Here is a 27344-nt window from a genome sequence, read left to right as displayed (position 1 = left end):
TCCCTTCTTCTATTGTCACAGAAGCACATACAGCAGGATCATTGTGGACATTGCTCCACCCATCAAGACTCAGGTTAACAATTTCGCCCTCTAGACCTTTTTGCATACTGCTCAATTTCTCTTTCATACACTTTATCCAGCAATTTGCCTGCAACATCTGCTCTGTTAGGTTGACTGTATCCTGGTCTTTATGACTGAACCATGTTAATGAAGTGTGGGTTCTCAGTCATACGGAAAGGAGAGTTTGTTGCATAAACAAACGGGGCAATTTTTTCATCAGTTATCTCTTTTTGTAATCTTCTGGTTCTTATCACAAACTTATCTATGGTTGTTTCTGGATGGTGGAGATTATTTTTTCTTTCTGCTACAGGCGATATGCTGTGGCTCTGTAAATACATGATGTAACTAAAACACTATCATTGACAGATAACTCTGAAACTATAGAAAATGATGATGCTCTTGAAGGTGTATAGTCTTCAGAATCCTGTATGTTGAGGATGAATTCTCCTAAACAAAATAAGTCAATGCAGTTATTTAATTATTATCACCATACTGTTCATTTAGTATTACTCATTCTATTCACTGACAGTCAGTACTACTTTAAAGGTGAATTTGAAAAAGGAAGATCTGCCTGTTTCAGCTGTTTTTTTTTATCACAGCTGCATCTAAAATGATAGCACCATAGACTAACAACTATATTTTTTGCTCAAACATGAGAATTCAAGAATAGTCAGGAAGGAAGACAAGCAGTCCTTAAGAAAGAAGTATGCATTCCATTGACACATCCGATGAGGTGGGCTGTAGCCCACGAAAGCTTATGCTCAAATAAATTTGTTAGTCTCTAAGGTGCCACAAGTACCCTTTTCTTTTTGCAAATACAGACTAACACGGCTGCTACTCTGAAACGTCTCTAAGAGTTTCTGTGATTCAAGAGGACTTAGGTCATATGTGCTGTTAATTCAGTGATTTCATCAGCATTATAATGAACACAGGTTTTTGTTTTTTAATTAACAGATTTGCACCACAGTTTAAGGAATTTAAAACTGAGAAAAAAGAAAAACTGCTTTGATAATAGAAAGGCAGTGCTGCAGTTGGGCAGTGTCATCATTAAATGGCTTAAAATTATTTAGGCAAATACATCTATTAAGGAATGAGGCATGGAGAGTAAATTACATGATAAAATAATGTAAAATTTTTTAATTTAGGTTTTTAAATAGAATGTTCTGAAATTTCTAGTGTAAAAAACCTACAATTGTCAAAACTGTACTACTCCAAGTTACTGTTACTTTTGGAATAAGTACCATTGGGCAGATTCTCTGCTAGTGTAACTTTATATCAGCAGAGGGTCTGCCCCCATATTCCTATGACAGTTATAGGCCATTTTGCTATGCTCTGAACACTTTATAAGGACAGCAACTTGTACTAGTTGCATGCTACTTACTTTTTTGTCATCTGTCTCATTTTGGAGCATTTGTCAGCAGCACCTCGTTATTCTAAGTTTTCTCAGAAATTTATAGAGAATGCTATTAAAATCAGCACGTGGACCAGAGGATTCAAACAATGCAGAGCTTTTTAACTGATAAGCACTATTCATCATGATTAAGGCTACAGTTTTGTCACGGAGATTGTGAAAGTCACGGAATCCGTGACTTCCAAAGACCTCTGTGACTTCAGCTCCCCGGCTGCAACGGCTGGGTAGGGAGACCTGCGCAGCTCCCCAGCCGCGGCAGTGGCAGGGAGATCCCTGCAGCTCCCCAGCTGTGGCAGGGGGATCCCCACAGCTCTCTGCCCGCTGAGGTGAGGCAGAGGGATCCCCACAGCCCCAGCCACCACGGGGAGTGTGTGGGGGAGGGCAGGGGGACCCCCGCAGTTCTCCACTGCAGCGGTGGCAGAGGGGATCCCTGGAGCTCCCTGCCGTGGGGAGGGAGCTGGGGGACTCTGCAGCTTCCCACCACCATGGAGGGCAGAGGGACTCTGGAGCTCTGAGCGCCCACAGGTGGTGGGGGCCCTGGAGCTCCCAACCACCCCCCAGCTGCCCAGCCCCTTCGCATTTTATCATGGATATTTTTAGTAAAAGTCACGGACAGGTCATGGGCAATAAAGAAAAATTCACTGAAACCTATGAGCGATCTCTGACTTTTACTAAAAATATCCATGACACAATCTTAGCCCTAATCATGATCTCCTCTGCTGAGGTTTTTTAAGAAAACGAATGTAGTGTTGTGTGCACCATATAAATAAATTGGTAGACATTTCATCTCAACAGAAGAGCAATCTGTCTATTTTAAGTACCTTATCTCAACAGTAATCACCAGTTCATCTGACGGTGTGTTTTGGTGCCTTTAATTTACTTCTCTCTGAATAAATTATTTGGTGTATTAACATTTTTTCTCTGTTCTCTGCCAGGCCCCTTACCCCTCAGGGCAGAATGCAGCTCCAGCCACATTGGTGTACCCCCAAACTCCTCAAACAATGAACACACAGCCTCAGACCCGCTCTCCGGTAAGGGAGCACTTGTTTGCTCTAGTTTCTGTTCTTTCTCTCTCATTTGTGTGTCTTTCTATGTGTACAGTAGCATTTCTCTGGAAAGTGCTTTATTGACTTCTGAAAGCAATTTCCAAATAGCAAATCTTTATTGCATTTTTAAACGCTTTCATGTTAGGAGAAGCTTTTTTCAAGGTAGCTTATGTGAAAGGAAAGTGATGGAGGGATTCTCATCTACTTACCAATGGCATGATTTATTTTCAGTGTATTCTCAGTCAGGTTCACCTCATTTTAGAACTTTAGATTCATTATCAATGTCTTTCTCTTTGCTTCATTTTTTTCTTTGTAGAAACATTTGATTAAGTGTTAGAACAAAGATCAGTAAATTAAATTAAATCTCTAAAGTAGCACTCTGTCTTCAGTGGCTCAGGGAACATGACTTCTGAATCATTGCCACTGGATCAGTTCAAACTCTTCAATATATCACTGTGTCCATGCAACTTTATATAGTTTCTGAATCTCAGAATCTTTTTGTGGTAAGGCCTTTTCATCAAACTTTGGACTCTAACATCCTCCTTTTATGCATATTTTAATACTGTTCTCCTATTTTAGGCCTCTGACTCCCTGAAACCACTCTCATGTTGGGAAATCTGTGCTTGTAGTGCAATTCCATCTGATGCTAGGAGGTCCTCCTGCAGCATCAATGCTTATCCCTACTTTTGGAGGCAGAGTAGATCACCTCCGCGGTACCTGAAGCCTCAGCTAGCCCAGGGAGCAGCAGTACCTCTGTCCCTTCGAACACCACATCTCCTGTGTCATAACATTTTCGGTTACCACTAAAGTTGCTGCACCATCTCCAGCACTCTTCTTTTTTTTAGAGTGGAATGCTGCTGAAGGGTGGCAACTGAAAGTCTTCAAGACAGCAGTCTTCTGTTTATCAGGTATAATACAGGGCAAGCTCCCCCACTTTCCACCCCCAGCCCCACCAATGTGCCTTAACCCACTTCGGAACTTTCACCTCTAGGGAATTCAGAGAAGGGTTCGTCTCTGTGGCCTATTGAGTCCTTGATCTCTGTGCTGAGAGCGCCTATTAATTCCAGGTTTGATGGTGTTTTTATGACATGGACAGCTGCACATTTGTAACTGGGAAGAGATCCCCAACTCATTTCATTTAGTACCCAGTTCTAATCAGTAATCTGGGATACTTATGATGGTAAATCTTTTCTCTGTAAGTATGATCATCATCTTTATCTCTAATTGTTGAAAAGCAAGAGTAAATTTACATGGTTAGAACTGGAGCAAAACCTGACTGAAGAGCTGCATCTCTAAACCAGTTTTTTTGACAGCCCAGCAGAACAGTGCCAATACATTGCACAGACAACTGGAAGAGGAGGAAGGTTTTGGAACAGAATCCGGTTTACAGGTCCCTGGCTGGAGGAGGCTGGATAAAATACTGCATTGTAAGCAATATAACAAACTGTACTCCTTCTTGCAGGCAATTGTGCCAATGGCACTGTTTAATTTTTTGTTGTTGTTTTTTTTACCACATGATTTTGTTGACTGATCTACAGAAATGCACTGATTGCTTCTTTACTAAAAACATGAGATACCATGGCAGTTTCTGCCAGGTTAAATGGGGAAAGAATGGTTTGGGAGGGTCTGATCTTTCAGGATTTAGACAGGAAGAATTTGGGCTTACACTTAAAGGGGTGACACTTTCAGAAAATTGGGCTGAAAATTCACAAAATTGTAGGGATTTTGCCACATAATTAGAGAAAATAATGAAGAAGAGTTTGTCTGCAGTTGTCAGCTATTTTTCTGTGGTCATGAACTATTTTATTTTAAACTATCCTGTATGCAGTTTTTGCCATCTGCTCTGCTAGTGATCATTACCACTCCATTACTAAAAAAACGCACATATAACATTCCATTACAACCCCTATCCCCAAAACAAATGCATGACTAGCTGGTCCTGAACTACTCTTGCGTTTTGTTCTGGGTTTGATTTATTTTAGTTTTATCTTCTTTTCTGGTGGCTATGGGAGGGCGAAGAGGGGATGAGAAAGATGGCGTGATAATTCCTTTGCCATCCTGGGATTCTCTAGTGTAGTCCAATCGATCACACAGCTGACCAGCTGGTGAGGATAGGTAAGCTGTTGCACTGATGAAGTGACCCTAATACTGCATTCTAGAGCAGCCAAAGCTTACTCCATTCTATTTCTGCATTAAAGGGCCATTGGCAATTGCACAGTCTAGGCTTTTCTGTTCTTCCCTGGACAGCTGCCTTTGCAATTCAAGTGGCTTCAAATATTTTCCCATTTAGTTTTTCTAGTGTCATTTGTATTTGATACCGAAAATTTCAAAGTTCAGTTCCAGTTGGGGAAAAAGTTTTAAATACTGGTCAGCCCAAGTATAATTACTGCTTTACTTCCATTTCCTGTTGTCAATCCCAACCCTAAACACTAGTTTATTTTAAAGCAATCTGTCTAATGTAGAGAAACTGCTGAAAAACATAATCTGGGAGAAGGGAATGTAGTGGCTATTGTAATAACCTATAAAAAGTGGTTATATTCATGCAGTGTGCAAAATCTACATCAGCATATGTAGAAGTTGCCAGCAGTGCGCAAAAGGGTTTGTGAGTGAGACCAATAAGGACGTGAGTGGCAGAAATGTTGGATCCGGGTTTCACAGAAGGCTGTTTTCCTCTGTATCTACTACCTTCACCATCTAAATAAAAAACAAAGTTATTTTTACTCTGAGCCAGCAGTGACTACAGTTTGTTCTGTTGCTTACAGCTACCAATACGAGTAAAGAATATTGTCAAGAAGAATTATGAAAATCAATAGCCAATGGTGACCAGTGCAAAATAGACTAGGGTACTTTTCCACTAACTTTGAGGTTTTATTTTATTTTTTTCTTATAACATGTATTACTTTTTATTAATGGAATATATTTTGGCTTAAGTATTCTTAAGATATAACTTTCCAACTCTTATTTCAGAGCCAATTAAAAGTTAGAATTTTCCATGGAACAGTGATAAAACAGGTACTTCTGCTCTCAGATTAATCAACACTGGTTTTTGCACCCCACAACTCTCTTTGTAGGGTTTTTGAAGCAAATTGATTTTTCTGCTTTCATTGGCGGATAAAATAGAGCCTGTAGTCCATCAGGAAATATTTATGTTGGTGCCTTGTCCTTGTCAGGGGAAGTGCTATCCTGTTTCCTCAGCTGTGAGACAGAAGAAACGAAACCCATACTCTGCTTTTGGGATTCCTCCTGTGAAAAACCTGATTTGAATTGTAATCTGTGCATCATCTCCTTAGAATCATCATAGTCTCCGCTTAGTACTGCAAGTGAAGGGTCAATAAAGCCACCACCCTCCAATATACCTAAAGGTTTTGGAGAGGGGTTAGAAGCTGTGTGTACCAAGTGTCTCTTTAGTATATCACATGACAAATTGCCAAAACTATTAAAGCTGAAATTTTAATTTTTTAGTCTAATAAATTGACATTTTCTTGTGTTTTAAAATCTGAGGTTTAGTGGAAATGTCACACGGGACAGTTTAGGGTGGAAAAGAAATAAAGTTGTATATGATTTGTGAATTGGTACTGTAGATTATACTTTATACACTCTTATGGTAGAAATAGACTGTGTGCATTTCTTCTTCCTGAAGATTTTGATTATTCTGCATCAAACTGTAATGAATAGATGAAGGTAGGAGGAATATATAAACACTGTAGAATAAACTATAGTATTTATAGGCTGCTGCTTGGAAGTATTAAATATAGGCAATTTTTAAAAATGTTTCTAAAGGGGAAAGGAAAATCAGTTCTATCAGTGGTGAATGCTTGTTTTGCTTCTGTCATGTTTGGTGATGTTAGGAACATTAAGAAGCAGTGAAATGGGGCTGTAATCCAGCCTTACCCCATTTACTTATTTTTATTTATTTGTTTATTTGTTTATCTATTTGTTACTTTCTATTTGGGTGAAATAAAAACTCAGTAACTTGAAACCAGCCTTTGTCACCTACTTAGAATAGTTTAACTATCCCAGTAGTTTGTATATGAAATGTACAAACTTCACTGATAGGTGTACTTTTCTGCCCTTATTGTTCTTTATTAAATTCCCATTTTAGAACATATGGTAGCACATGAGAAGAAAGTAATATGTATTAAATCAGTCTCTGCACAAGTACCATGAATTAGCAGAGCTGTACTGCTTTGCTTGCCTCCCTGTGTGTCTTACATTACTGGCAGGCACAGCTAGCAGGAGGGAGGAGTGCGCACACAGTGTTTTGCTGCTGTGCATAAAAACTCAATGTGGGATCTAATTTAATGTACTCTGTTTAATTATCTGAGCTGTTATTAATAGATTACCAGATATCATTCCAGGAAAGACTGGAGTTCAGTTAACAAACTGAGAATTAAGGGCTTAAATGCTTAACTTGAATTCTTCTAAGAGATACCCTTTCATTTTTATTTATATTTTCCATGCCTTGCATTCATTTTTATTTCCATTTTAACACTTAGCGAATTACCAGAGAATGTTCTAAATGTTCATTGTGTGTGTTAAATGCTGAATCCTTTCCCCCATTATAATGTGAGGGGGTGGGAAGTGATTTAATGATATGAGCCCAGAACTGGGAAACAGGAACTCCTAAGTTCTGTCCAGGCTCTGCCATTGGCAAACTCTGTTTTCCTGGACAAACCATGGGTTAACCTATTTGCTTCAGTTCCCTCATTTGTAAAATTGGGATAACGATACTTACCACCACATGTCTGTAAATACTTTGTAGATGAAATGCACTATATATGTGCAAATTATTGTTTTAGTCTTGTTTGCCTTGCAGAGATTTTCATGCATTCCCTGTAGTGTGCAGGACACTAGAAGTGCTTACCTGGCGGTTAATTCCAGTGTTGTAAGCAGAGGTGTACCCTCCAATCTCCAAAAACTTGAGTCAGTCAAACCACTTTAAGGATATCCACTTGTCTTAAACACTTAATATTTAACCTTTTTCTCTGGACTGTATTAAGAATTTCTGTATTCATATAGTAGAATGCCTTTAAGATGACTAGCAGCTTTGGTTGTGGCTCTTCCAGCTCTTGGGCAGCCCACTATCACTGGAGTGGTGTTAACCTGTTATATTGTAGTACCTGTCTGTCACTGTCCTTCAGCAAAGCTTTGACTTTTTGTGGTTTTTCTTGTGGGTTTATTTTGCATGTAGTAGGACATTTCGTTTTTTGTTGTGGTCTTTCTGACTCTTTGTGCCTTTCCTTTTGTGTTTGTTTCTCCCGCCTTTCCTCAGTTTGCAGCGGGGCCTCGACCTGCCCATCACCAGGTACAGTACCCTTGCCCCTTCGTTATCATCCTAAACTAATCTGTTGGGAGAAGGGGGAGGTTGGAGTTTATCCACCTACTAACTTTAAAAATGCAAGCTTGCTTTGTGAGCCAGATCGTTTCCAAACATTAGCACGTGCTATAACCTCAGCTAACAAGCAACCATAATATCCCATGATGCTTTGCCTCCTAATTAATTTCACTGTACTTACTATTAACAATCCCATTAAAAACATTTGCTTAGCTTAAAAAAAAAAAAAAAGGTAGCAAGACTATTGCCAGGTATCTTTCAGATTTTCTTGCATTTGGGGGAATTTCTGAAACTTACTCGAAACTTCAGATGGCTTCAAAGGGGAGTAGGATATCCAATACACACAGATTCCTTTGAAAATATCGGCCTTTAAATTCTAATGGCTTTTAACAAGTCATATTAGTTGCCAATTTGTTTGTGGGTACTATTATAGATACTTTTGTTGTTCCCAGTATATACAGTCACATGAGGAACACATGCTTTCTAGAACAGGGCAGAAAACAAGAGTTTAAAGAATAATAACACTTAATGCATCTGCTCATTCACTCACACACAGAAACCACATGTGAGGAAGAAATTATCATTTGTTACTATTTATGCATAGTTTTAAGCTCACTTGTTGCTATGGGTTGTATGGATAGGCTTATGGTGAGGGAAGAACCATTAAAGGTGAGTGTATTTGCACCTGCCCTTTACTGTGTACTAATAAGCACCATGACAGAATTTGTAACTTGCTGGGAGACCTACCATTTCCTTTTCTTGACCTTCTCTGAAGTTCTGTGGTTATAAAAGAAGTTATGGGAAAACTAGTAACAGTTCAAAGATGAGAAATATTCATGAGTTCTTTTCTAGATCATTTACCAAAAGACAAAATTTGTGTTTAGTGTGTCTTGCTAAAATTCTCTCCTAAACTCAATGAGAACCAGGTGTACCCGCTATATGAAGAATTTGGATCTAGAGATTTGCAGATCTTTAACAGTTAGCGGTGTATAATACCAGTACAGTGTAAAAAGTGTTTGGTTGCTTTACAATTATAATCGAGTTAGGAATCCTATTACAATATGATTAAAACGGTTTTATCCATTGGACCCAGCTGTGACCCTATAACTGGGTTTGAACCTGGGAATGTCCAAGGCTTTAGTATGCTTACAAAAACAATACATATCTTAACTTTGTTGCACACAAGTTCTTGACTTAGTTGTTGTATAAACAGAATTCTCTCTCAGAAACAAGAATTTATTAGAAGCACACTAAGACCTAGATTCTTACCTGTTCCCAGTATCCTCTGGACACAGTTCTGTGCGTGTGTGAGGGGGAAGAATGGGACTGGTGTATCGACAGGCTAATCCTGAGACTGATTCTATGCCTAGGTAGTCCCCGGCGTAGTTTATATAAGGGGTTCTCAACCTTTTTCTTTCTGAGGCCTCCCCCCCTCACCCCCCCACATGCTATAAAAATTCCATGGCCCACATGTGCCGCAACAGCTGGTTTTCTGCGCATCCAGTAGATTAAAAGCCAGGGCTGGCATTAGGGGTTAGCCAGCAGGGCAGTTGCCTAGTGCCCCATGCCACAGGGGGCCCCGTGAAGCTAAGCTGCTTGGGCTTTGGCTTCAGCCTTTGGGTGGTGGGGCCCGGGCTTCAGCTTCCTGCCTTGGGCCCCATCCAGTTGAACACTGGCCCCTCTCTGTTCTATTTTGGTGGCCTCCTGAAAGGCCCCCCAGAGGGCCCCGGACCCCTGTTGGAGAACCTCTGGTTTATATTATGCCAGTGCCAAAGGGTGATGATGGAGCGAATCTGACACTAAACCTGAAAACTGACACTGAGAATGTTGTGCCATCATGTTAGGAATCTTGGGGCTAACTTAAATTATTATTCCCATGTGAACTGAAAAAAGTTACAAATCACTACGTTGCACAATCTTTACTCTCATGAGTTAATTAAAATGTTATGCAGTCGTTACTTTGAGAACCCAGAATGAGAATTTTTTTATGCAAAACATTTACCAAATACTGAAATTTACTATATTGGGTACCAACTTTTGCTATAATTGATATTTGGAAAAAAGAATTTTTGTCTTCTAACACAGTATCAGGAAGAGCAGGTTTTTATCCTAAATTTAAATTTTCTGTGTAATATGCACATTATATCATGGTTAAGTCACATCTCTTGTGCATTGATTCCATATCACTGTGAATGAACATATATAATACAGAGTATTCTTTAGTGCTATTTCCTGTAATTATTGTATCATTAATATGCTCTGATGAGCATGACTTACGTTCTCGAAGTGACTGGCAACTTTATAAAGAATTTATTTAAAGTATATTATGAACATATCAGTTATAATTATTTGAAGCCTGTTGATGCTATAAAAAACAAAATTGAAGCTCTTGTGATTTCATAACCTCTGAAAGCCCAGTTTTAATGTTTTTCAAGTAAACAACAACCAAAGTCAAATGAAAATAGCTGCCATGGTTTTGTTGAAAAGCTAAGCAATTGCTCCTCTCTCTCTTGTCAGCAAATGTATTTCCTGGGGTGGAGGATGTGTATGAATGTGGGGAACGTCCTTTCCTAGCTCCATACATGGAGCTAGGAAGGGAAGCAGGAGGTGGAGGGAGGTGTTCTTCACTCCCCACCTCTCTGTATGGAGCCATGGAGGAGTGTTCTCTTTTCCCACCCCATCCTTGAAGACAGAGATAGTATGGGAGTGTGATCTCCACACACATGGAGCAAGGTTCCATGGAGATGGGGAACCAAAGCGCATGCTGATGGTTCCACTGTGGGAGCAGTTGTTAGCTCTTTTTCCATTAGTGGATATTTGAAAGGACAGAGAGGCTGTGAAGGAACGTGGCTGGTACACCCATGGTGCTAGTGCTTAAACTAGTGCCATGATGTAGTAGAATCTGTTTATAGGTTTTTATTATTTCTTTTAATTTATAAAAGCATCCATCATACAGATTCTGGCTAATGAAAGATAAAAAATAAAGTACAGAATTTGATGAGCACTGCTAATACTGGAAGACTTTCGTCCACTAATAAACTACATACCATCACCTTCAGGCAAAAGCTTGGAAAAAGAAATGAGCCTTACATCATTCCCGTTAGGTCAGCACTCAGGCTTTTGCAGGCCAGTTGGGGAAGTAAATTCCAGAGCCAAGGGCCCTCCACTGCAAAATCACTGTCTCTGGTACCCAGATCTTTAAATTCAGAGAGAGTTTTAACTCAAGCTCCCCAGCTCATCTCGGTGAGATGGTGAAGGTGCAGTTATCTCAGCCAAGACCCAAGCCAGATTAAAGATCAGAGACAACACTCTGACTTGTACCTGATGGTAAGTGCACGTCTCACATCCACTAAGAAAACAGCATTCTTCGAAAGTGTTTCCATCTTTCCTGTGCAGATACTCCCTCTCCCTCTCCCTCTCTTAGGGTCAGGGAAAAGTTATCCTGCCAGTCAATTCTTCTTTCTCTTCTACCTCAAAATTAATAACAAAGGAGTTGTCTAAGGCTGTGGAGAGGCATAATTAAAAGAAGAAAACAGCCTTAATGTACCAGTCTGATTTGATTGTAATCTTGACAATTTGTTGCTTTGTCCTTGTGTTTCCATTGTTACTTTTTTCAGCCTTTTGCAAAGCCATGTCTGCTTATGGATCTGTAACAATTACTAGTCTTTAATTGACCTGGACATATGTAGACAAATGGCTAATGTTTATTATGTTTAAAATAAATGTAGCTTGTTTGCAGAACTCCTGCTAGAGAGACTGCCTTTATTTTTCAGTCATGTGGGGTGCGCTTCACAGGCTTTTCAGTGACAATGATGGTTTCATTTAGAAGCATGTCTTTTGCATATGGCAAAGCAAGCTCTTTCCCTCTCCTTTCAGAGTTCTTGATGATTTAGATCACATGGAGTTTATCTCATGCATTGCAATACGCCAGCACATAGACAAGGGAGTGTTCAGCTAGACCAGTGTGCTAAAGAGCATAATGTAGAAAATCCACTGAAAACCATATGGGACTAGAAATAGTCTGTAGAGAACAATCCTGCATCAGTTGGGGATGGACTAGATGAGACCTTGTAACGGGGTCAGCACCCATCTCTCATGAGTGCCCCCTTTTCTCTGGCCAATATACCTGAAGTTAGTCTTTTCAGCGAGGCAGCACCCGCTTCACATGGGTAGCCCCCTTTGGTTGGTTGAGTGTGAGCCTGCTTTTAGTTTTAGTTCTTATGTCGGGGTGGCACCTGCCTCTCGTGAGCATCCCCCGGCTGATGGTTCTCTTGGTGGGTCTTCAGCGACTCAGCCCGAGATGCAGACACTGTCCCCCTTTCCGGGGTATACAGTCCTGAGTTCTTATCACGGCCTTGGTATGGGGCTATAGCTCTTAGGCTTCTTCCCAGAGGCTCTGCCTTCTTCAACCACCAAGCCATGGCCCACCTCAGTACCCGCAGCTGGTGGTGTTTCAGCAGGCCTCCCTAGGCTCAGTCTTCAATCAGGCCAGTGGGACCCATCTCATTACCCTTGCTAGCCAGGCCAGGTTCTGTGCTCAGTCCCCCTGGGCTTCAGCCTGCCCGCACTGACCTTCCGCTGGTCCTCCTGCTCTTCCCGCCAGCCAGGCACCTAGTCTTCAGCAGCCTGGGCTTCATGTCATGTTAGGCAGCAATTTTCTAGTTTTGTGTAAGATACATTGTGGCATTCATTTCACAGTGATTAGAACTTTGTTAGGTCTTGCAGTACTTAGGCCAGGTTTACACTACAAACTTGTATCGGTATAACTACGTTGCTCAGGGGTCTGAAAAATCCACATCCCTGAGTGATGTAGTTATACCGACCTAACCCCACTGTAGATAGTGCTATGTCAATGGGAGAGTTTCTCTTGTCCATGTAGCTACCACCTCTTGGAGAGGTGGGTTAACTACACTGAGAGGAGAAGCTCTTCTCTGGGTGCAGCAGCATCTTCATTAAAGCACTCAAGTGGTGGAGCGCTGCTGCTGCAGTGCTGTACGTGAAGACAAACCCTAGTCTTAAAGAGAGGGCGGGATTTGTGGGAGAGGTTGTCAGGAATAGGTTGCTGGTGTTGAGGATTTCTAACAATAACCACATCATGGACCTCCTTACCCTAAATGCTGGTCCTGACTCTGTAATGTATGTGCTCCAAGGTAACACTTGCATACAGGGGAATGAACTGTGGACAGTTTCAACCTCAATTCTGAATTTCCTTGCTCTTGTCAAGGAAGGCATTGTTAGTATTACGTCAGCCTTGTGTGTTTGCATATAAACTTGTGACATTAAATTGTTAGCAAAACAGAGTTGCAAAATGCCACCCTCCAGGAATAGGTTTAGATATTGGCAGCTTCACTTTGGAGGGGAAGGAGAGAGGATAGGGCATAAAGCGTTTTGCCAGCTAGGGCTTGTTTTGAATGGCTGAACCTATATACAGATTAGGTGTTCTCTCATGCTTCGCTGGGTTTCTGCTTTTTTCCAGAATTAAGGCCTTAGTTTTTTTCATTTGGAAGGGTTTGCTGTATCTAAAAATAATGAAGTAAATTCTGCTAGAGACTTCTCACGTTGGATTGACCTTTTTTTTTTAACGTAGTTCTCCCCTACCCCCTTGTACAATAACAAGAAGGATATTCTCCCTGCTCCCTCTTAAAGACTCACTTTCTTTGGGAGCTCCACTAACACTGACCCACATGTTAGTATGGCATTGCAACCCAAGACTCGGGTTTGCAAATCCTCTCACTCAAATTTGACCCCTCCCCCCCACCCCCCCAAAAAGAAAAAGTTTTGGTTCTCCTGTACCACCCGGTTGACAACCTATTCTCTAAACAATGGGTGGTATTCTCCTCTCACATTAGTTGACAGAATTGTAACTCATTGATTTCCCAGTGTCTGTCTTTTTAGAAGTAATGAAATCATTGTGTCTTTGCTCCCCTTCTCCCAAGAATCATAACTGGCTGTCAGCAACTTTTGCTATGACATATGCAGTATTATTTCTTAAAACCCAGCAATCTCCTCACCATGGGTTCACTTTGAACCCAGAACTGCAAGGATGGATAGTTATGTAACAGTTTAGTGTAAGGCCTCGAGCTTGCTAAGCATGCTATGTGTTTTGGAAGGCACTATGTTTTGGTTCTAAGTGCACTTTCATTCTACTTGTGACAGCAGAAAGAGGAGCCAGTTTGTTTCTCAAGAAGCAGAATTGTTTTAGAATTGAATTCCTGTGACTTTACAGACCGCTTCAGATGTTCTTTTAGACACACTGATTGATGGTAAAAAGCCATACACAAATCAGTAATTTCCATTTCCATACATTTCTTCACTATTTTGGTGGCCTATATTGCATATTTCCTAGCATGTTTGTTTGTTTGCTCCTAAGAATGGAGTGATCTTGTTGGAGGAGAAAGGCAGGTTTCACATACTTCAGTTCCAATGTTGAAGGACCACACTCTTTATTTTTTGAATTTGAAAATAATATTGATTTTTTTTCTACGGTAGCTGTGAACACGTGATATTGACTGTAGATACTGGCCTGGCAAGCTGTCACACTAATTTGGATAGTGGAGAAACTCTTGACTAGTCGACATAATGAGAGACCAGACCAAAGTTGAGTCTCCATCCAATCTGTTTCCACCTTGAATACATAAAGAAACAGAGGGACACTGATTCTGTATGAGGAGCTCCATTGTGGTTCACTGGTGGGCTAGAAGTAACTACATCTCAGCAAGCCAGCCAAGAGGTAGTCAAAACTAACACCAGAGGAAGAACTACAGAGAAACAACCTTCATCCTTGAATCCTACATACAAGCCTGTTCTTGCTCATCTTTGCCAGCTCAAGAGAATGCATAGGTTAAAAGGCAAAAACACAAAGATGGAAGAAAAATGAGATTTAGAATTGCAGTCCTGGCAAGATCCTTTTCAAGCCTATATCTGTGATGCTGTGTCAGTAAGAATGTCAAATTTCTGAATTGTTTCCACGCTCTTTCTGGTGTCTCTGGATACTGGAAATCATAGAAATCATAGCCACTATCAGCATGAACTTACCACATCTCCTATATCAGATAGTGATCACTTGGTCCTCCAGGGCTAGACAACCATCTAGTTTCCACTAACCCAGAAGTTTGGGAGTTTGTGTTTTTTGCCCCAACAATTGAGCTTTCTTCTGATTCAAAACACATTGTAAAATGTGACTGATGATACAATTCTTCATCCAGGTGAACTGGCTTAGTAATACATTTTTTGCTTTCATCTTCATATTCATTTTATCTGGTCCTCAGAGAAAGGGAGTATGTGCTGACATTTGTGGAGAGAAATCATTCAATACAGGGACTATCATGGTATCTCTCAATCTTCAAGAATGACCAAAGTGCCTGTTTTGTTATCACTGTCACTGTTTCCAAGTACACGTGCATCATAGGATCCTTCTGCCTTGCTCTCTTCTCCAGTGAACTTAAGAGTGAAACATATATGTTGGCCCATCCTTTCCCAGTGCCAGGCTAGCCTCCCTTAGCCCAGACTTCCATTCCCTAATAATTATCTGCCTCTCTTCTTCCCTGTACTCATGGTATGGTTTGCCATGGGCTGACTGCTTGCTTTAATGCACCTGATCAATCAGCAGTGGTCGCTGTAGAGTGATGTATGACTACCTTACTTTCTGCTTAGCAGTTTGAAGCACATCTCTCTTATTCTTCTAGTCTTGGTATAGAGTTGGAGACCAAATCTAGGATTTCAGCATAGGTTTATTTCTATTTTGTGCATAGTGCTATTTCTGGACTACCAATATAACTAAGAGAGGAAGAGAAAAATGTTTGAAGTTAAGAACAAACTGCACATAAAGTCTTTCTCCAGTATTCTGTTTGCTGCAAATTTTATTTTTTTTAACTTATATTTTATTCTTCAGTGTAAAACTTTCTAGAAAACTTCTGCTTGAAACATGCTTGGGATTCTGACAGGAAAAGATTTCTTGATACTAGCTCAGTATCTTTCCTGCCCTGTTATATAGGAAACAGGATAGAAAGACTATTGAAACTATAATATTAAGGTTAATGTTATATCCTCTCCCTTCATATTGATCTGTAAGTTGTTCCATTGGCTTTCTTTCTGTTTCCTGTTGCTTTCTTGCTTCATTATTGAAGGGAGGATTCAGACCCATCCAGGTAATTTTAACTACTGGTTCTGCATGGCATAAGTGTTCCTTTATCACATATTTCATTATTAAATTAATGAATGTATTAATGTATAATGCATATCTTACCTGTTTAGTTTCAAGATTATTAAGACTGTAGTGCCCTGAATGCTTCCACATCCTGGATGCTGATGCTTGTCTTAAAGAGAGTTGAGACCTGAGCCACATATCACCAGATTGCTGGGGCTGTCTGTGTGAGCTACACTTGTGTGGTGGGTTACTTTATGCAAGTGTGCTGGAAAAGCTTGGTGCAACTTAGAAAGGGGTTGCCACCTTTTTGAAAAAGGAATGCAGGACATATAGGCCCTTCAAACTTTCAGTAGGGTAAAGAGGATAAGTATGGGGGGACCTACAACCCCCGTAAAAGTCTGAATTTTAGCTTTTCTGGAATTTTTTCAATGCGGTTTCCTTGATCTTTTACTGCCTTATCAAATCACATATAAAGTTGGTATTTTTTTCAGTGTACCCTACCCTATAAAGTACATTTTGCATAGAATCCTTTCCTCTGACCTTTAGTCTGAAAGCTGGTGCATATAGTTCACTAGACACACATTAACAGTTATACCATTACAGTTTAAAACTTAACTGTTTGCTCCTAGTCTGTCTGTTCTACTTTGTGCCTTGTAAAACTGAGGATTGTGTGTAAAGGGCCATTGTTAAAAAACGAATGGAAACTATCCTGCAGTTTTCTGAATGGGTGGCAACCCTCTGAAAGTAAGTTTGGTGGGTTTTTTTTAAAGTATAGGATGGTTTTCTCTACTATTATTTGATATTGCAAATTCGTTTTCTTTTCAGGAAAAAAAAACGTTTGACTTCTTTTTGTTTTTGTTTTTTGCTTCCCTCCTCTAGTTTTTTCAGAGGCCTCAAATACAGCCTTCTAGAGCTGCCATCCAGAACAGCAGCCCTTCTATCCGTCCTGGTGCGCAAACACCAACTGCAGTGTATCAAACCAACCAACACATCATGATGGTTAACCATCTGCCAATGCCGTACCCAATGCCCCAGGGCCCCCAGTACTGTATACCACAGGTAATATATTGCCTAAGCACATGTGAACTTGGAAGAGCTACAGTTATTTTTCCTGGATTAAAAGAAGGTGATCTTTTGGGACTGCAGGAAAGGTGGAGGAAAAGGCTGATATAATTAGCAGCATAATCCCTGTCCTTTTTGTTCTTTAAATGTATACATTTACCTATTGAGGCAGAGGATGGAGAGTGGATAATCATAAACTGTATTCTTTTCATTTTTAAGATGAAAAAATTCTACAATAATTTTCTTCCTTTGAAAGAGATGATGGAAAACTAAATTCTTCAAAAACATCTAGTACTGTAACAGCTCTTAAATTGATTTAAGAGCTATGCTTTTACTATTAAACATTGGCCTTTGAGTCCTGCATTACAGAAATGAGGGGAATGAAATCAAGTTGACTATGGTCTGCCTCAGCACTGATTTTGTGCATATCTTTACCTCAAATGACACAGCATGCATTTCATTATGTCTTTTTTTGGCAGGCAACATTCTAATCTGTGTTTAAAAGGGTTTCATAATCTCATTTTTAGGATTTTTTTTAAACCAGGTTAATTACAGCTTCTGTATGTAATGCCATATCACATGACAATTATTTGTAAATTCCTTGTAATTTTTCTCTTCCAGTATCGTCATAGTGGCCCTCCTTATGTTGGGCCTCCACAGCAGTATCCTGTTCAGCCACCAGGGCCAGGCCCATTTTACCCCGGCCCGGGTCCTGGAGAATTCCCCAATGCCTACGGTAAGCAGGGAGGAGGATTGTGCATGGTTTGGGGAAGGAGGGTGTTGCTGGATATTTGGGGTGGGGGAATGTTTCTTGATTTGTTATTTTTTTACAGCTGGTTTAATATTGTAAAGCCAAAATAATTCTTTTGAATTCAAAACCATTGCTAAATTTTAAAAAGAAAAAGAGTACTTGTGGCACCTTAGAGACTAACCAATTTATTTGAGCATAAGCTTCCGTGAGCTACAGCTCACTTCATCGGATGCATACTGTGGAGTATGCATGTATGGAGCAAAAAAGAGTATTCATGTGTGAACAAGAGTATTGGCTGTTTGTCATAAACTGTCTAATCATCATCATTATTATTATAATTATTTATTATTAGGGCTGTTGATTAATTGCCGTTAACTCACACAATTAACTCAAAAAAATTAACTGTAATTAAAAAAATTAATCGTGATTAATCGCACTGTTAAACAATAGAATACCAATTGAAATTTATTAAATATTTTGGGGTGTTTTTCTGCATTTTCAAATACATTGATTTCAATTACAACACAGAATACAAAGTGTACAGTGCTCACTTTATATTATTTTTTATTAAAAATATGCACTGTAAAAATGATAAAAGAAATAGTATTTTTCAGTTCACATCAGACAAGTACTGTAGTGCAATCTCTTTATCATGAAAGTGAAGTTTACAAATATAGATTTTTTTTTTGTTACATAACTGCACTCAAAAACAAAACAATGTAAAACTTTAGAGCCTACAAGTCTCCTCAGTCCTAATTCTTGTTCAGCCAATCACTAAGAGAAACAAGTTTGTTTACATTTATAGGAGATAATGCTGCCCACTTCTTATTTACAATGTCACCTGAAAGTGAGAACAGGCGTTTACATGGCATTGTTGTAGTTGGCATTGCAAGATATTTACGGGCCAGATGCACTAAGGATTCATATGAACTCTTCATGCTTTGGCCATCATTCCAGAGGACATGCTTCCATGCTGATGACACTGGTTAAAAAAATAATGCATTAATTAAATTTGTGGCTGAACTCTTTGGGGGAGAATTATATATCTCTTGTTTTGTTTTACCTGCATTCTGCCATATATTTCATGTTCTAGCCGTATCGGATGATGACCCAGCACATGTTTGTTTTAAGAACACTTTCACTGCAAATTTGACAAAATGCAAAGAAGATACCAATGTGAAATTTCTAAAGATAGCTACAGCACTTGACCCAAGATTTAAGAATGTGAAGTGCCTTCCAAAATCTGAGAGGGATGAGGTGTGGAGCGTGCTTTCAGATGTCTCAAAAGAGCAGTACTCTGATGCGGAAACTACAGCACCCAAACCACCAAAAAAGAAAATCAACCTTCTATTGGTAGCATCTGACTCAGATGATGAAAATGAACATGCACTGCTTTGGATCGTTATCTAACAGAACCTGTCATCAGCATGGACGCATGTCCTCTGGAATGGTTCTTGAAGCATCAAGCGACATATGAATCTTTAGCACATCTGGCATGTAAACATCTTTCAACACCAGCTACAACAGTGCCATGCAAATGCCTGTTCTCACTTTCAGGTGACATTGTAAACAAGAAGCAGGCAGCATTATCTTCTGCAAATGTAAACAAACTTGTTTGTCTGAGCAATTGGCTGAACAAGAAGTAGGACTAATTGGACTTGTAGGCTCTAAAGTTTTACATTGTTTCATTTTTGAATTCAGGGTTTTTTGGTACATAATTCTATATTTGTAAGTTCAACTTTTATGATAAAAAGATTGCACTACAGTACTTGTATTAGGTGAATTGAAAAATACTATTTCTTTTGTTTTTTACAGTGCAAATATTTGTAATAAAAAGTAAATATAAAGTGAGCACTGTACACTTTGTATTCTGTATTGTAATTGAAATCAATTTATTTGAAAATGTAGAAGACATCCACAAATGTTTAAATAAATGGTATTCTATTATTGTTTTACAGCGCGATTAATCATCTGATTAACCATGATTAATTTTTAATCACATGATTAATCACAATTATTTTTTTAATCACTTGACAGCCCTAATTATTATTTATTAATATTAAGGTCTAAGCTCCATTGGGTTGTGCACTGAATACATCCATAGCCATCCAGTTAACATTTTTTATTCATTTTTCTCCTATTTCAAAAAATTTTGCATGTAGTCAGGGAGCAGAGAAAAAGATCATGTGACTTGAATGGCCAGTCCCGCACCATGAGGAGCAAATAGTCAAACCAGTTTGTGAACAGCCCAAAGACTGAAATTACATAACAACACATGGTTTGTGTATGATTCACTACGAGTGAAGGCTAAAATTATTCCATAACTTATTTGCAACGAATTATTTGGCCAGCAAGGGGGCTTCTCTGTTTCATGGAGAGAGTGAGTGTGGTTTTTGTGGCAGTGAGTTTGGATGATAGAGGAGTTTTGTGGGAAATGCTCCAAATATGACAGACCTGTAATAACAGATTAAATGTTGACAGTTATTGTAATTTATATGAGCAAAGATGTGGCATTAAGGGGACACCATATTAAATTAATCTAAATTTTGTAACAAGGATAGTTTTGTGAAACCAAAACAAAAATGAACTTTAATGAACTTTTTTAAATGACAGTGAAATACATTCCAGAGAGGAAGCAAACTCTATCCTCACCGCACCCTCTGCAAGATGCACTTCCAGACTTTTCATGCCCCCAGTTTTTTCTGCATAGTGGGTAGAATTTGGTCTTTATTATAACAAACTAATTTGAAATATTAGCGAGGTATTTTTTGTTGTTGTTACTATGCTGACAGTGTCCCTTTAAAAAAGTAGTATATGTTCACTAACATGAGTCCATTTTCCCAACTTCTTCCTTGTTGAATTTGGGTGAATTGTAGGATTAGGTAGCCTGTAACAACAATGCATATTACTGTGACATGTGCCTGTTACTTACTTTGTAGGACCATATTTAGCAATAGGAGCTAGGTAGGTGGACCCCTGTGCCCACATAGGTCCCTTTGGAAGCCATTGGGGCTTTTCATGTAGGTGCAGGGGTCCATCTATATGGATCTACATCTGAATGCACAAAGCCTTGGAAACAAGCAGGGAGAACTGGAGGTCCTGGTGATGTCAGGGAATTATGACGTGATTGGAATAACAGAGACTTGGTGGGATAACTCACATGACTGGAGTACTGTCATGGATGGTTATAAACTGTTCAGGAAGGACAGGCAGGGCAGAAAAGGTGGGGGAGTAGCACTGTATGTAAGGGAGCAGTATGACTGCTCAGAGCTCCGGTACGAAACTGCAGAAAAACCTGAGTGTCTCTGGATTAAGTTTAGAAGTGTGAGTAATAAGAGTGATGTAGTGGTGGGAGTCTGCTATAGACCACCGGACCAGGGGGATGAGGTGGATGAGGCTTTCTTCCGGCAACTCGCAGAAGCTACTAGATCGCACGCCCTGGTTCTCATGGGTGACTTTAATTTTCCTGATATTTGCTGGGAGAGCAATACAGCGGTGCATAGACAATCCAGGAAGTTTTTGGAAAGCGTAGGGGACAATTTCCTGGTGCAAGTGCTAGACGAGCCAACTAGGGGGGGAGCTTTTCTTGACCTCCTGCTCACAAACAGAGAAGAATTAGTGGGGGAAGCAAAAGTGGATGGGAATCTGGGAGGCAGTGACCATGAGATGGTCGAGTTCAGGATCCTGACACAGGGAAGAAAGGTAAGCAGCAGGATACGGACCCTGGACTTCAGGAAAGCAGACTTTGACTCCCTCAGGGAGCAGATGGGTAGGATCCCCTGGGGGACTAACATGAAGGGGAAAGGAGTCCAGGAGAGCTGGCTGTATTTCAAGGAATCCCTGTTGAGGTTACAGGGACAAACCATCCCGATGAGTCGAAAGAATGGTAAATATGGCAGGCGACCAGCTTGGCTTAATGGTGAAATCCTAGCGGATCTTAAACATAAAAAAGAAGCTTACAAGAAGTGGAAGGTTGGACATATGACCAAGGAAGAGTATAAAAATATTGCTCGGGCATGTAGGAATGAAATCAGGAGGGCCAAATCGCACCTGGAGCTGCAGCTAGCAAGAGATGTCAAGAGTAACAAGAAGGGTTTCTTCAGGTATGTTGGCAACAAGAAGAAAGCCAAGGAAAGTGTGGGCCCCTTACTGAATGAGGGAGGCAACCTAGTGACAGAGGATGTGGAAAAAGCTAATGTGCTCAATGCTTTTTTTGCCTCTGTCTTCACTAACAAGGACAGCTCCCAGACTGCTGTGCTGGGCATCGCAACATGGGGAGTAGATGGCCAGCCCTCTGTGGAGAAAGAGGTGGTTCGGGACTATTTAGAAAAGCTGGACGTGCACAAGTCCATGGGGCCGGACGAGTTGCATCCGAGAGTGCTAAAGGAATTGGCGGATGTGATTGCAGAGCCATTGGCCATTATCTTTGAAAACTCGTGGCGAACGGGGGAAGTCCCAGATGGCTGGAAAAAGGCTAATGTAGTGCCAATCTTTAAAAAAGGGAAGAAGGAGGATCCTGGGAACTACAGGCCGGTCAGCCTCACCTCAGTCCCCGGAAAAATCATGGAGCAGGTCCTCAAGGAATCAATCCTGAAGTACTTACACGAGAGGAAAGTGATCAGGAACAGTCAGCATGGATTCACCAAGGGCAAGTCATGCCTGACTAATCTAATCGCCTTCTATGATGAGATTACTGATTCTGTGGATGAAGGGAAAGCAGTGGATGTATTGTTTCTTGACTTTAGCAAAGCTTTTGACACGGTCTCCCACAGTATTCTTGTCAGCAAGTTAAAGAAGTATGGGCTGCATGAATGTACTATAAGGTGGGTAGAAAGTTGGCTAGATTGTCGGGCTCAACGGGTAGTGATCAATGGCTCCATGTCTAGTTGGCAGCCGGTGTCAAGTGGAGTGCCCCAGGGGTCGGTCCTGGGGCCGGTTTTGTTCAATATCTTCATAAATGATCTGGAGGATGGTGTGGATTGCACTCTTAGCAAATTTGCGGATGATACTAAACTGGGAGGAGTGGTAGACACATTGGAGGGCAGAGATAGGATACAGAGGGACCTAGACAAATTGGAGGATTGGGCCAAAAGAAACCTGATGAGGTTCAATAAGGATAAGTGCAGGGTCCTGCACTTAGGACGGAAGAACCCGATGCACAGCTACAGACTAGGGACCGAATGGCTAAGCAGCAGTTCTGCGGAAAAGGACTTAGGGGTTACAGTGGACGAGAAGCTGGATATGAGTCAACAGTGTGCCCTTGTTGCCAAGAAGGCCAATGGCATTTTGGGATGTATAAGTAGGGGCATAGCGAGCAGATCGAGGGACGTGATCGTTCCCCTCTATTTGACATTGGTGAGGCCTCATCTGGAGTACTGTGTCCAGTTTTGGGCCCCACACTACAAGAAGGATGTGGATAAATTGGAGAGAGTCCAGCGAAGGGCAACAAAAATGATTAGGGGTCTGGAACACATGACTTATGAGGAGAGGCTGAGGGAACTGGGATTGTTTAGTCTGCAGAAGAGAAGAATGAGGGGGGATTTGATAGCTGCTTTCAACTACCTGAGAGGTGGTTCCAAAGAGGATGGTTCGAGACTATTCTCAGTGGTAGAAGATGACAGGACAAGGAGTAATGGTCTCAAGTTGCAGTGGGGGAGGTTTAGGTTGGATATTAGGAAAAACTTTTTCACTAGGAGGGTGGTGAAACACTGGAATGCGTTACCTAGGGAGGTGGTAGAATCTCCTTCCTTAGAAGTTTTTAAGGTCAGGCTTGACAAAGCCCTGGCTGGGATGATTTAATTGGGGATTGGTCCTGCTTTGAGCAGGGGGTTGGACTAGCTGACCTCCTGAGGTCCCTTCCAACCCTGATATTCTATGATTCTATGATTCTATGATCTCATTGCAGGCTTCGTGCTCTGGTCAGTAATTTAATGTAGGCCAAGAAATGTCACTTCTGGGTATTTTAATTACATTTGGAAAAACTATGATGGGTGGTGGTGTTTGCCTTGTTTTGTTTTATTTGCTATTTGGTGCACTTGGGGTATTTTTTGAAGGAATGTGAAATTGTGTTTTAGACCTTTATTCTAGTGCAACTTTCATCAAATTTCATCAGATTTTTTTTTTAATTCACTATGGTGATTTATGGGAGTATTTTGAAAAATTCTCAAGAATGTGTGCAATAATAATACTTAGTTCTCATCTCCACATTTTGCTATTTTATTAATTTTTCATTTTTGCCTTATGTAATCTCACTGTTGAAAAGTGATTTATTTCACTACCACTACCTTGGCACAACATTCTGAAATCTGCTGGATTTGCTCTATCAACTTTTCATGCACTTCTAGCTTTTAATATTTTCATTTAGTATTTCTGAACTTCAGAAGTGGACTGAAAAGTTTGGTGGTTAAACTAATTATTAAAATTGCTTAGGATCCCAAAATAGTGTAGTTTTCACAAATGCTGACTCAATTTAAAGGAAATAAACTGTAAATGAAAATAAGTTCTCACTTCGGTTATTATTTACTTGTCATGAACCAAGGTCTGGACCTTTTTTTTGTTTATTCAGCAACAGTTAATCATAGAATCATAGGACTGGAAGGGACCTTGAGAGGTTATCTAGTCCAGTCCCCTGCACTCATGGCAGGACTAAGTATTACCTAGACCATTTCTGATGGGTGTTTGTCTAACCTGCTCTTAAAAATCTCCAATGATGGAAATTCCACAACATCCCTAGGCAATTTATTCCAGTGCTTAACAACTCTGACATTTAGGAATATTTTCCTAATGTCCAATCTATACCTCCCTTGCTGCAATTTAAGCCCACTGCTTCTTGTCCTATACTCAGAGGTTAAGAAAAACAATTTTTCTCCCTACTTGTAACAACCTTTTCCATACTTGACATTGTTATCATGTCCCCCCTCAGTCTTCTCTTTTCCAGACTAAACAAACCCAGTTTTTTCAGTCTTCCCTCACAGCTCATGTTTTCTAGACCATTAATCATTTTTGTTGCTCTTCTCTGGACTCTCTCCAATTTGTCCACGTCCTTCCTGAAATGTGGCGCCCATAACTAGACACAGTACTCCAGTTGAGGCCTAATCAGTGCAGAGTGGAACTTGTTCTTTCCCTATTTTAGCCTCTTCTGATCCGACCTCATTTTCATTAGTGTTCACTATGTTAGGTGTCAAATCGCTACCAACCCTCTTAGTGAAAACCGAAACAAAAACATCATTAAGAACCTCTGCCATAGCCACATTTTTTGTTATTGTTTTTCCCCCCTCATTGAGTAACGGGTCTACCCCGTCCTTCGTCTTCCTCTTGCTTTTAATGTATTCGTAGAATGTTTTCTTGTTACCCTTTATGCCTGTAGCTAGTTTGATCTCGTGATGTTGTGATAGTGACTTACATTTATAATAGCACACTTATCCCAAAACCTTATAGTGATGTCACCAACCCTACATTGTGTTATCTCTGAATTAATTGGGCAGTAGGAAAGGGAACATAAGGGAGACAATTTCAGTTTATATTTCTGAAATCATCACTGCAGGAGAAATAAAGAAAATAAATGTGGCAATGACTGTCTAATTCTGATACAGTAACTTGGAGAATACATGGCGTAACTTTAATTTTTTGTTTTTCTGCTGATTCTCTTGTCTGGCTTTTGAATCCCTTCCCACTCTCCTGACAGAATTTTCCTTTCTTTATTTTGTATTTTGAAAAAGTTGTTGTCCTGATTTCTTTTGTGCTCTTTGAACTGCTGTGATTTCTTGCCACATAGGCTGTAATCTTTCAGTCCCAGTCTAGTCTAAGGCTGCCTTGTCCGCTGAGCTTTAGTATGCTGAGCTAGTAGGCCAGAGATGATAATCTGCAGTGCAGCCTTCTATAACACAGTTAATGCTTTTAATTCCAGGCAGGCAGAGAAGTTCTAGCCAAAGAGGAGGATGCCAGCACATACAATAGGTGAATTGAGATTTGTCTGTATCATGCATCTGTCTCCTGCTGTTGTTTCCTGTATGTGTAGGTAGGCCTGGGATACTATTTATCTCTTCGCTGAAAGAGTAAGCATGGTGCCAGGCACTGATCAGCTTCTTTGACTCCAAATAGTCTGAACTTGAACTTGTTTAATTTGTGGCCATTAATAACAATCAGATAGCATGTAGTTTAAATTTGAAAGCCTTCTTTATCACAAGAAAACAGGATACACAGCTGCTTTTACGCAACTGTGCTGTTACCTTTTTGTCCAGCTGTGTGACACATGTAACTGCTACTGGCCTGAGAACCTTGTATCATGTGTAGCTGCTAACCAGCCAAAATCCAAATATCAGACAAGCCCCAAATAAGGATACGTAAGATATTTCCAAAGATGAAATTTATAAAGATTGGAAGGGATTTTTGGTTGACTGGTTGGTTGGTTTTTTTACCAACTTAGCTTTGTGATTTATCGTTTACTTTGTGTCAGTGCATTCCAGTGAGATGTTGGGAGAAAACTGAAATGTGGAATCATAGAATCATAGAATATCAGGGTTGGAAGGGACCTCAGGAGGTCATCTAGTCCAACCCCCTGCTCAAAGCAGGACCGATCCCCAATTAAACCATCCCCTCCAGGGCTTTGTCAAGCCTGACCTTAAAAACTTCTAAGGAAGGAGATTCTACCACCTCCCTAGGTAACGCATTCCAGTGTTTCACCACCCTCCTAGTGAAAAAGTTTTTCCTAATATCCAACCTAAATCTCCCCCACTGCAACTTGAGACCATTACTCCTTGTCCTGTCATCCGCTACCACTGAGAATAGTCTAGACCCATCCTCTTTGGAACCACCTTTCAGGTAGTTGAAAGCAGCTATCAAATCCTCCCTCATTCTTCTCTTCTGCAGACTAAACAATCCCAGTTCCCTCAGCCTCTCCTCATAACTCATGGGTTCCAGCCCCTTAAGCATTTTTGTTGCCCTCTCCTGGACTCTTTCCAATTTTTCCACATCCTTCTTGTAGTGTGGGGCCCAAAACTGGACACAGTACTCCAGATGAGGCCTCACCAACAGCAAATAGAGGGGAACGATCACGTCCCTCGATCTGCTGGCAATGCCCCTACATATACATCCCAAAATGCCATTGGCCTTCTTGGCAACAAGGGCACACTGTTGACTCATATCCAGCTTCTCGTCCACTGTAACCCCTAGGTCCTTTTCTGCAGAACTGCTGCCGAGCCATTCGGTCCCTAGTCTGTAGCGGTCCATCGGATTCTTCCGTCTTAAGTGCAGGACTCTGCACTTGTCCTTGTTGAACCTCCTCAGATTTCTTTTGGCCCAATCCTCCAATTTGTCTAGGTCCCTCTGTATCGTATCCCTACCCTCCAGCGTATCTACCACTCCTCCCAGTTTAGTGTTGTCTGCAAACTTGCTGAGGGTGCAATCTACGCCATCCTCCAGATCATTGATGAAGATATTGAACAAAACTGGCCCCAGGACCGACCCTTGGGGCACTCGGCTTGATACTGGCTGCCAACTAGACATGGAGCCATTGATCACTACCCGTTGAGCCC

At 40.6% G+C, this 27344-nt stretch overlaps 1 protein-coding gene across 21 annotated transcripts in view; it reads left to right on the top strand.

The window, feature by feature from the left end:
- Positions 1-2457: 2457 nt before the first annotated feature.
- LOC142000734 (eukaryotic translation initiation factor 4 gamma 3-like) overlaps positions 2458-27344 on the top strand; it is a 235551-nt gene continuing 210664 nt past the window's right edge. For 14 of the 21 annotated variants that reach the window (XM_074975238.1, XM_074975227.1, XM_074975226.1 and 11 more), the window contains exons 1-6: positions 2458-2502; positions 3831-3944; positions 7790-7822; positions 15979-15999; positions 16878-17057; positions 17682-17796. In XM_074975238.1, coding sequence (XP_074831339.1) covers positions 2473-2502; positions 3831-3944; positions 7790-7822; positions 15979-15999; positions 16878-17057; positions 17682-17796 — 493 coding nt within the window. In that variant the 5' untranslated portion in view covers positions 2458-2472. Of the gene's footprint in view, positions 2503-3830; positions 3945-5484; positions 5530-7789; positions 7823-15978; positions 16000-16877; positions 17058-17681; positions 17797-27344 lie in introns of all 21 variants that reach the window. The other 7 variants (XM_074975231.1, XM_074975225.1, XM_074975245.1 and 4 more) reach the window with 3 other exon arrangements.

Source organism: Natator depressus, chromosome 18 (assembly GCF_965152275.1).
Source record: "Natator depressus isolate rNatDep1 chromosome 18, rNatDep2.hap1, whole genome shotgun sequence".
Classification (NCBI taxonomy): Eukaryota; Metazoa; Chordata; order Testudines; family Cheloniidae; genus Natator; species Natator depressus.
The sequence above is the reverse complement of the archived record's forward strand: the minus strand, read 5'-3'. Positions and strand labels throughout refer to the sequence as shown.